Source organism: Melospiza melodia, chromosome 13 (assembly GCF_035770615.1).
Source record: "Melospiza melodia melodia isolate bMelMel2 chromosome 13, bMelMel2.pri, whole genome shotgun sequence".
In the NCBI taxonomy this organism is placed as follows: Eukaryota; Metazoa; Chordata; class Aves; order Passeriformes; family Passerellidae; genus Melospiza; species Melospiza melodia.
This window is the reverse complement of record NC_086206.1, coordinates 13733113-13744663: the sequence shown is the minus strand read 5'-3', so window position 1 is coordinate 13744663 and position 11551 is coordinate 13733113. Positions and strand designations below refer to the sequence as shown.

At 41.7% G+C, this 11551-nt stretch overlaps 1 protein-coding gene across 2 annotated transcripts in view; it reads right to left on the bottom strand.

Annotated features, from left to right (window-relative positions):
* Nucleotides 1-7810: 7810 nt before the first annotated feature.
* NFATC3 (nuclear factor of activated T cells 3) overlaps nt 7811-11551 on the bottom strand; it is a 64602-nt gene continuing 60861 nt past the window's right edge. For both annotated transcript variants that reach the window (XM_063167805.1, XM_063167806.1), the window contains one exon: nt 7811-11268. In XM_063167805.1, coding sequence (XP_063023875.1) covers nt 11144-11268 — 125 coding nt within the window. In that variant the 3' untranslated portion in view covers nt 7811-11143. The remainder of the gene's footprint in view (nt 11269-11551) is intronic.

Sequence of the window (11551 nt, the reverse complement as noted above, 5' to 3'; positions counted from 1 at the left end):
AAGTGATTTTTCTGCACTGCTTTTTAGAAAATAAGTCTACAGGGGGTTGATTTGATTTGATTCTCCTCACTCCATTTTTTTGAGACTTCCAGTGTGGGGTACCAGAATGCTGCCTTTCTTAAATACACCTTCATGTGTCCTTTCTTTAGTTTCTTTAGTTCCTTTAGCTTTGCATCTGTTTTGTGGAAACCACCAGTGGTGCAATACTGACTTTCAGGTGGTACCTTTAGTGGCAGGGCCAGATGGGAGACTTCCTGGGCAGTTGTGCACAGCTGGTGTTGGAAGCAATTGTTTCATGTGGTCTGGATGCTTCTCTGCTGCTGTCAGAACAAGAGAGGGACATCATATTAATTGTTTATATATAAATTATTCATTACTTTTAAATTAATAAAACTAGAAGCCTGTGTTAAAAATTTCGAGGGTTCATCAACCACCATCTGTTAGTTAAGTGAATGTGATGCTGGGGCATAAATAAGGCATTAGATGAACCCAAGTAGCTTTTCATAGCAGCAGAATTTTGGAGCTGGGTGGGAGGACTTTAAATATGAAATAATAGGAACAGAATGGAGTGAGATAAGGCTCTCTAACCAAGAGCTGGCTCCAGGCATTGCTGCCACTGCAGATATGAGTTGCAGATAAGAAAAGCCCCTGAACAGCTCTGTCCTGCTCCCTCCCCATGTTTTGTTCCTCTGGGAGCACAGGGAGGGCTGGGTGTGAGTGCCCCACCCAAACCCTCCTGATCTTCACTGGGAGCTGCTCCTTCTCTTCTCCCACTGGAATCTGATATGGACTCACTAATAGCACGGAGGGGGAAACAGCCAATGCAGCCTAAAGTTCCTTTGGTTTCAGGCTGACTTTAAATGGTGAATTTTTCTGGAAGTAGGAAGGGAAATTGCTGAAAAAGCTGGGAATTGTTGAAAGTTTGAGTTACAGGAAAGATTGTGATGGAACAGCTCATGATCAATATGTTTGCAAAGACCAGGACTAAAAGGTGCACTTTGTAACCAATAAGACTCTAAAATGCTTTCTATATGTGACCTGAAATGTCAACCAAAACATATATTGAGTTCTGGGAACTGGGGATCACAGTACTTACCAGAGATTTTCTCTTATCTCAGTGGGACATAGTGGAAAATAACTCGGACTTCAAATGATAATTGCTTAAGAAAACATTTACCTTAGTAGCCTGCACAAACCCAGGTGATTACATAATACCTACTTGAAACTCACCTTTATTCAGCTGGCCCTGATATTTCTTAAATCTTGACCTTTATTATAAATATTAAACACTTGCTGCATTCCAGCTAAGTGGAGGTTGTCTTCTTGGTGACTAACACAACTTTTTTCTGACATTTATTTGAAGTACCTCGTGACAGAAAGTGGGTTAAAACAAAATTGTATCACAAATCATCTATGATACAGTGATACTGAATTATTAGTATCCTAAGACATCCATTTATTTTACCAAAGGTTCTTCAATGCTGTGATGTTCTGCCCTGTGTGAGCCTTGCAGTTCCAGTGTATTTTCAAAACCTGAATGCCCGGCAGGGAGCCTCCAGTATGGCCAGCAGCTACCAGGAATTGGATGTGCTTCTGTGGCACATGTGCTGCAACCCTTCCTGCAGCTGTGCCCTTTGGAGGGGGAACCTGCTCTGTTGGTGTTTCAGGTGGGTGCAAGATGTCCTGGGTCACTTGCTAAAATGTCCTGAGGTCTCAGTTTTTACATTCATAAGGAATGCCTTGCAGTTACCCAGATTACTTTAACTAGCATGAGTTAAGAGTGATTTAGATTGTGGATCTGTGTTTAATCATAATGCTCAGAGCAGTCAGGTTAGTTGTTTTATTTTTCAAAAAACATATAGGCATAGAAATAGATAAGCAACCAGTGCTGTGTTTAGTCTAGCTGCATTTATACTGTGTGAGAAAGCTTTCTCTTTGTGCAATAATCAGCTTTGCTCTTTCCCCTTCTGATAACCTCACTAAAGGGTTTAGCTTTTGTGCCTTGCACATTTTTGGTGGGGTATCTTTAGTTTTTACAGCCTTTATTCCCTTTCAGGTCTTCTAGAAGATTTATCCAGGTTTAATCTCAGCTGATACCCCCTTTCTTCCAGATCCTTCTCTTTTCTTGGGCAGGAGAGTTGGGCCACCCTTTTAGTTACAATAAAGGCTGTTTCCCTTCCATATCCATGTAATTGTTTCCAGCCATTAGCATCAGTTCTTTCACTGAATTGCTGAGGTGTTTTGCCTCAATGAGGTGTGGAGTTCTCTCCCCTCCGTGGATGATGCCCGTTGCTGTTCACCGCGGCCCTGTGTCAGTGCGTGTGTGCTGGCACAGCGCTGTGGCTCTGTCACCTCACTGCTGGCTCTTGAGACACCTGGCACTACCCAGCCCCACTCAGGGGGAGCAGATTCCCAACCTTTTCTCCATCCAGCACTTTCTGGTTCTAGAAGCAAATCTCCCCTGGCCTCGTCTGTGGCCAGCCCTGAGATGAGGAATCAGCAGCACTCCCAGGAATTCAGGCTTTGCTTTTCAGCTGGATTCACGGTATCCTGGAGCTGTCAGGCGCTCCCCTCCTCTGGCTGCGAGGTGGTCCCGGCATGAGCTGGAGGCGGGAGCAGCGGGGACCTGTCTGCGCTGGGGACAGGGACCCTGCAGGGGCCGTGACCCTCCCGACCAACCCCGGCTGGCTCAGGGCAGGCACAGCGAGGCTGCTTCCCTCAGTGACCTTTCTGCATGTGAGATTTCACCTCCTATTCCTGCCCGCTTATGTTTGTTTTGTGGGAGTCCCACTGAGAGTAAAGTGACTCAAAATACACAAATGGAGAGAAATAATTCAAACTGCATGTGATTTTAAACCTCCTTTTCAGTTGCAAATAGAAAGCTAAAACTGGTTTGCCATTAACTTCTGGCTTTAAGCCGAAATGTCTGTGCCTTTGAGGAGCTCACAAAGACTAACTTGGATTCAGGTGTGTGTTTCCTGAGCACCCACACATTTTGCCAGAAAAAGAGACCCAAGAGAACTGTGCTGTGTCAGCTTTTCTTACCCTGACTTTTCTTGGGGGCAATTAGAACTGCATTGGATCTCTATGTGAATTAAATTTTATAACACCACTGGCCCCATGCCCAAGCTGCAATTTGCCTTCTTAAAAAAAAAAAAGAAAAAAATAATCCTAAATATCTTTTTGCTGTTGTGATCCTGATGGTATCTATGTGACTGAGAGAGTGCCAGTAACACCAAATGAAGGTTTGACACTTGTTTAAACAAATTTGAGAGCTTGGGGGACATTTTCAGAACTGAACAACTGAGTCCTTGAATCTCAGCAATGTGATTTCTTTTTTGTTAACTCCACCCCTGAGGATATTTTATGTTGCATGGAGCCAGTGCTGATTCTGCTTGCTGGGCCTGTCTGCAGCACATCTCTGCTGTCTGCAGAATGGCCTTCAGTGAAGCCAACCAAGTGCATTTTGAATGAAGGAAACACCAGGTAGCTTGAAAGTTATCTTACAAGCTGAGAGTAAAGACAACATTTAATTGCTTTCAAAAATTTTTCTACTTTGATTATTAAAGACTGAGTTGCTGTTTAAATATAATATTTAATGTCACTCAGAATTGTTCTGGTTTTAGGTCATGTCCTTCCAACCAAACAGGAAATTTTTTTTTTGTTGTAAGTGATGGAATTCTATTGTACTCATCTGGTCCAGATGGTATTTGACCTGCTAAAAGTTCATGTGCTGTTGGAAAAAATATTGAGTTTAGTGTACTATATGTGAAAATGATACAAAGTCATGAAGGCAGAGTCTCTGTGGGGGTGGTCTGGACAGGAGGGCACAAAAGGCACAGAAAAACGGAACAATTTACATTAGAATGTGCCCTGCTTTATGTTTAATTGTTGCTTATCTAAAAAATTATTTTTGCAGCTTTACTGCTATCTAAAAAATAAATCTAAGAAGAACATTGTGGGAGATTTTCCTGCTTTCAGCTGTGAAGTAGTTGAGGTCAGCCTTTCACAGGAGTGGAAGTCTGTAATTGGAGACAGACCTGCTCAGTACCAAAAATATTTTCTCTTTTTTCTTTTCCTCCTCTTCTCTGTCTTTTGTATGTTTTGTATTCCTCTTTCTAGCTAAGGAAACCTTATTGGTCTCCAGTGTCATTTTAGCAGCTGGATTAGTTCCAAAGGGTTCAGGCTTGGGCAAGCAGCATTTGAGTCTCTCAGCAAACTCTGCTGACAGCCACAAAATGTACAAAATGTATGGCTGTGCCTCTGCAGGCCACGATGTCACCCAGCCTGGATCTGGCCAGTGTTGGACTGCCTGTTATCCTCCATTGTTTGTGCAGCTTTTCCATTAAAACTTCTGTCAGTGCTGAGGTCAGATGGCAATGATGACATTCTTGGCATAGCTTCTTTTTTCATATCCTAAGAAAAAAATAATCCCATAGTAGCACTTAATTCAGTTTGAGTATTGCCTTATTTGTCCTACTGGCTTGATGGTTTATACTCCTCCTCCAGCTACTGTGACTACAGCCAGGCAAATGTCACAGGCTGGTATTTGCTGTTACTTGAATAAAGTTATCCTTGACCTCTCATAGTTGCTTTCTGTTGAAGATTTTATTAGCCAATTTTTATTCCTGGTAAGGGAAGAAATGGTGGGAACATGGAAATGCAGAAATGCATGTGCTGGCAAAACTGTGTGTGCTGATGAGTGCAGCAGGAACTGATCACACAGCACAGACCTGAGCAGGAGCTGCTGAGACAGGCAGGGGTGAGGATTCATGGCTGAGCAACCTTTCCACACGGAGACCCAGCCTAGAAAACACACAGGGTAAAGCTGAACCAATGGCAGTTCAACTGGAAATCTGCACATCTGCTGTCAACTGCAGCTGTTTCTGACCTGTAAATGGTTGTTGCACCTTTATTATGATGTAATTCTTAAAATGGCAAACCTTGAAAGTAGACCTTAATTCATGAAATCATAGAAAACCAGTGCTTTGGACAGGCTATGCAGCAGCTCTGGAAGAACTACTTCAAGTGATGGAAGACTGGAAAAATCTGTTCTTGCATCATACTTAGAGAAATTCCTACTTGAAAGAAGTGACATACTGACTGCTAGAAGTTTGTCTTGTCCTTTTCCAACACATTGCAAGAAACACTTGGCTGGTGGATACACCAGGGAGTTCTTGGAATATTTACAAACAGATCCTTTTATTGCTGTGAGAAAAAAATGATGATGCATGTAGGACAAAACTCAGCTATTCTGTGCTGTGTGTTTGTTACCTCCTTGGCAGAGAAGAATCCATCACACCTTCTGTACCAAGCTGTAGTAAATTTAGGAAAGCAACCCTGACCTTTCATGCCTTGTCCTAAAAAATGCTCTATACCAGCCTAAATCCTTGATGTTGGTGTTGCAGCCAGAACCTTGGGGATGTGGAGAAGCTGGATTTAGGAACTTTTGTCTTTGATTCCAGAACCTGCAGTCATTAATGTGTGGAGGTATTTATTGAGAGATGCTGCAGTTGTTAACACGTAGGGTGGTTATTGGTTTTTATAATTGCTTATTTTCTAGAAAATATTTGCCTTCCCAACAGCCAGGATTTTCCACACTGCTGCTTCCCTGTCTTTCCTGCTTTTTATTACAAGAAGGACTTTTCTAAGCCGTCAGTCATTTATCATTCCACTGTCAGAAGAACTTGGAAGAGTAGTTGTTCCCTTTTCCCTCCAGCTTACTTCATATGACACCACTGATTATCCAGCACCACATTCCCAAGCAATATTTTCATATCAAGTCCTCTTTAGGTGCATCACTTTTCTTTGATCGAAAATTACAGAAAAGAACAAGCACAGACTACAAACATTCTTCCAGCTCTTACCAGCAGGTGTCACAGCAATGACAGGAAGGAAGAGGTAAGTATTTATTTTTCAGTGTCCAGTAATAAAAACCACAAATGAAATGAAAACTTTACATTTGCAGCTTGAGAACTTGTATAGCCTGACTTTTCTAGTGGATCAATCTCTTAAAAAACAGGATCTATGGAACACCCAAGTCTTTGCAAAGTAAATATTTCTTTTCAATTGCTTCTGTATATTAGTCTGGGTTTTTTTCCCTTCTGTTTTCTTTTGCATGTAGCAGGTGTTAACAAAAAAACAGTAGGTTAGAGTAAAATAATTTTTTAGAAGATCTCTGCAATGGCAATGCTTTTTGTTTGTTAAGAATGACTGATAAAAATTATATTTTTACCAGGCAGAATAAAGTTCTGAGTTAACTTCCTTTACCAGAGAAGTCTGTATGCAAAACTATGCATGAATTTAAATATATTGAAAATCCTTTTTCCTTTTCCATGGCCTTCTACATATCTTAATACTTCACTCACTACAGCAGTGGCTAGTTCCTGAATACTGTTATTGTAAATTAATTGAAGCCAAAGGACAAAGAAAAAAGGTAGGGACAGAACAGCTCAATCCTCACCTCATTCAGTCCCGTGGAGCGTGTGGTAGATACAGAACATACATTGGTATTTTGAGTTAGGCAGGGAGAGAGAGGACCAGAAACAAGCAGCAGGAAGACAGCACGAGTGTGTGCTGTGGAATATTGTAAGGAAATACTGGCTACAATATGAGAAGTAAAAGACCTTGATTTCTGCCAGCATTTCCTTTGGGTTTGGGTCCCAAGTGAAAACGTCTGGTTACTCTTCTGAAGGAACTGACTTGCACAGGACGTTCCTTTTCTCTGATTACCTGCGACACCAAACCAGTGTTGTGCAAGGCAGAAGCGCCGTTTCCACCGTGCCTGGAATAAAGCCCGGTGTGTGCAGCGAGAGCCGCGCGTGTGCCAGCGCTCCTGTGCCCCCCAGCACCGAGCGGAGCCGCCTCCAGCCCATTTGCATCTGAAAGGCGAAGGAGACGCAGTCAATGGCTTATTGCTGGTGTCGGTGTGTGCTAATTATACCCCGGGTAATCACCCTGCAGAACATGTGAACGGCTTTCAAACTGCCGGCGCTATTTTTACCAAAGCTCGGCTATATTTACCGTGCCTCGGCTGGTGCCACTCGAGCATCCCCTTTCTGGTGTATTTATAGGCAAACGCAGCTGAAGGTAACGGGGCGGGACAGGCGCTCCGCGGGGCGCTGCTCCCGGCCCGGCCCGATGCCGGCTCCGCTGCTCTCCCCGTGCGGGTGAGCGGGGCAGCCAAAGGCCGCAGCTTCTGCTCCGCGCTCGGCTCGGAACAGCCCCGCACCTCCCCGGGTAGGGAAAGGGCCCGGCAGGAAACTGCAAGGGAAATAAAAACCTTTCCAGTAGCACCGAGATCACCGAGATGAGATACACATTGTAAGGCCTGGCTGTACCCACAGGGCTTCCCTCCGGGCTGCCTGATCAGCCAGGATTTGGCAAGTACCATGAACTTTGTTGGAATTTCACATTTATTTCAGAAACTGTTTAACTACATCTATGATAATATCCTTTCAGGAATGGGAATTACTTTTTATGATGAACTCTCTTGAATAATAATTTCTGGAAAAATCTTTCAAAATAATCTCGTGACTGTTTAATTGAAGCAGTAACAGTTGAAATAGGGAAGCAGCAGCACCGTGCAGGCTGACACGCTGCCAGCACTGCCCATCAGCTCCGAGGCAGGGGGAGGTTCACAGGCTGGCTCCAATCTGAGCCCCAGTCTCTGTCAGATCGCCCTTCCAAGGGGAATAGCCAATGCCCCTCACTTCCCCTGTCCCAGCCTGGCACAGCTGGTTACACTGCACCACAAATGGAGATTCTTCCCACTACATCTGGGTCTGCATTTCAAATAAATGACAATGTATTTGCATTATTTTTATTTATTTGAACACTATGATTTAAGAGCCTAAATGCAAGTTTTTCCCTTTATTTCTGCAAGTAGCACTGCAATCATAACTTACAAAAATGTTTAAAATACAAAATGTACATGAAATTACAATACAAGGCTCTGTAAACATCTAGAACTTAATCTTTATTGTCCCACATTTTTAAATATAAAACTTCAATTTGAACGATTTCCAAACCTCAAGGAATGACATCCATTATGAGTATCAAAAATAGAGTTTCAAAGCTTTGTATCAGAACAAAACCATTTTTTCATTCTTTGGTTTAAAAAGGGTGGCAGTTCCCCTGATAACAGGTAAGTTTTACTACAGAAATTCAGATTCCTAGTTTATGGTAATTTCACAACTCACCCCTGTCCCCCTGGATTAATATGCTACCCCCTTTTTTTTTCCCCCAAACATTGATCTTTGACCCTCCTTATAGAAAAGCAACCTCATCATTAAGGCTTTCCTTCAGGATAACCTAAGTATTAAAAATTTTTGGGAAAGAACTCAGGGAGAAGACAGGTCTTAAGGACAAGGAAGTGGATGCCAACAAAATATTAACAGTTGCCGGGTTCTGTTGTTTAATTAAATTTGCATAGTCCAATAGAGATCATGTGCTTTTTATATCACTAAAATTATACAAGATTAACAGTCTTTATCTACGTTATCACACAAGCTAAAATAAAATTAAGACCCTTGTATTGAAGCTTTTACAAGGCAAATACAAAACTGCTTTAGTATCCAAAGCTATATTTTTTTAAATTTCATTTTTAAATAGGAAAGCATTTCTATGTCTACAGGCATCAAGGTATTTAAAGGCATCAGAAAATTTAGTGCATAGCAACTCCGGATTGTTTGGGCTCCTATACTTTAGGTACAGTGTGAATTCCAGCTACTTGGAGAACTTGCAAGGAGAGTCTGTACCAGCAGGATAAAGGAGCATAAATCCCATACAGTATGAAAAGCTTTTCAGTCAGAATTCTCCTACAAACAATGCTTAATGCAAAAGACCCAATACATGAATGAAAACTGGAACGTGCCTTGCCACCAGCACACACTGTGAGACAATGACATGGTTTACAGCATTGTGTGGTTTGGTTTGTTTTGAAGGTGTTAAAAACAGAAGTAGATGTATTTCTGAGCATGTGAGTTCTTTCTAGGACCTTTAACACACACGAGTAGAGGACAGAGAAAAGCACCATTGCTGAGGGACAATTGCAATATCACACTTTCCAGATTCCAGCCCTGCCAATTATTTCCTGCAAATGTCAAGATTTGCACCACTCAACAGTACATTCACAAAAAGGATGCTTAAGATTCCCAGCAGGTACATAGTGGCCTTGCATTAAGTTGTTTGAAATAATTATGATACATCAAGTTAGTAGCCTCAGGCTGCAGTCTTAAAAGGAAGTACATGATAAAATTACAATTTTACCCACTTAATATGGTCTTTAGAAGTTCATGATTCAGCTGTTACAGAGATGAGATTACAGCTATGGTATTGCTTGGGCACTGACTTCACTCCAGGTGTAAGGTTCTGCCTGCAAAAGGCTCAATCCAAAGTTTTCCCCACCACTGTTTGCCAAAATGCAACATCAGTAGAGGCTGTGTTTGCTTTCCCAGGTGTTGTAACTCAGCACTGCTCTCCACTGTCAGACCCCTTCATTCCTTTGAAGTCTACAGAGGGCATGTGCTCCCCATGTGTTAACTGCTAAAATGGCTACACTTGCCTGAACTGGATCCAATGCAAATATATTTTCCAATTTTCTAATTCTTTGTGTTAATTCACTCTTAACTTTTGTTAGATCGTCATGGCTCACCCAAATGAGCAACTAAAAGGAACACCTCGGATGTTCTGAGCTGGCCTTTGCCATGACTGGTGTACCCTGTGTGTTCCATGGAGGGAAGCTCTGCAATGAGTGATTCCTGGGGGAGGGAAAAGGCTGTGGCCTCCACAGGCAGTGCTGGATCCTCTCCACAGTGTCTGACTGGAAAGGGCAGAGATTTTTAAGTAATGATGTAAACAGATTCTTTCAAATTCATCAGATTATGGGGATAAAGGAGATGCATCCTCAGAGCACAGCAGAGTTTACTGCTGCTGCTGAATCTTGTGTATTTCTTTGGTAGCTCCTGCTTCACACCTTTGAAATGAAACATGGACACATGGTACTGCCCAACCACTATTCACAGTAAATTACTTTTAGCAAACTGACATTTGCAAACAGCCTGAATTTAAGGAACTGCAACTGTCATCTCCTTAGGAGTTCCCAAGTGGCATGGTTGGGCATACAGAATATAAAAGATGACAGATGTGATCAGATGATCTATTGCATTGAAAACTTGAATGCCACTGAACTGGTGATTTCAAACCCATATTCTGCAGGGATAATGGGAATATTTAGATCCTCAGCAAACATTAAATTTTCTCCTGTATCTAACATGGCTTTGACGTTGCTGTTCTTTAAACTAAAATCCTACTGCTCAAATTTGATTACAAATGTAACTTGCTAAGAAAAAAGCTATTTCAAGAAGGAGCCTGTGCTAATAAAGATCAGGAAGATTATCCACAAAGTTATAAAAGTTAAATTTTGGAATGTAATTTCTATCCCAACACTTTCATGATGGAATGGTCTTTTTGCAGCCTATCAAGTAACATCTTCAGTTTATAAACAAGTGCAGATCTACATTTGGCTTTGCTTCCTATGAATCTAAGAAAGAAAACACTACAGTATTCATATACACAATGGCTTCCGTGGCATTGGCTTCAGATGACAGTTACAACTTGCCACTGGAAGATCTTATTAAGAAAAAAAAAATGAAATAACAGAAGCTTTAAAGGCTTTCCAAAATGACCAAAAGGTGTTACAAATCATCAGTTACAAACTATACTACCTCTAAGGGCAAGCAGCACACTGAAGATGTGCATTAAATCTTCCACATTCAGGACTGTGAATATTATAAGAGCAAACTAACACCTCCACACATCTGAAGCACTTAAAATATAAAAGTATTCTATTTAAATGCAAAAAGCAAAGCTTGTTTATAACTTTAAAACAGTTAAAATATCTGGTGTAGGTTCTGTGTGTCCGTTTTAAGAAGTCTCTTTACAGCATCTGAGGAACTATAATTAAAATGCTCTGTCTCTACATCAAAAATGTAACCCACTAAAAGGGCTTTGCAAGGATCCACTGTTCCAGTTCATAAAGGCCACAGAGTTGGAAGCACAGTAAGTCTAAGGAGGAAGAGGATGAAGAAATATTCAGAGAAACTGTGATGTTGTCATGGATGCTGAGTCGTTAGCTTATCCATTACTGGATTCCATCAGATATTCTCGTCTCCAGGGACCCAGGACACGGATGTGCAGGCTGGCTGGCCACTGGTGGTCCATGTGACACTGAGATCTGGGACATATCTCTTCCTATGATCTCATTCACTATAAAAAAAAAGAAGAAATATTAAAAATTGACAGCTTTTATACTTTCCAAAAGGCAAAACTCATCAGCATAACCCTTTTAAAAATAAATACTTTCAGAGCTGAGCCTTGATGCTGTTATGTAACAGGAGATGAATGAGGAGCCTGGCTTCAGCAACAGTTAAGCAAGGGGGAAAAAACGTCCTGCCATAATCCATGCAGGAGAATCCCTAAGCTCCTTGAAGAAAATAAGCACATGAGCATTCATGACACACAAGTAACTGAAAGACACAGCACAGGTCAG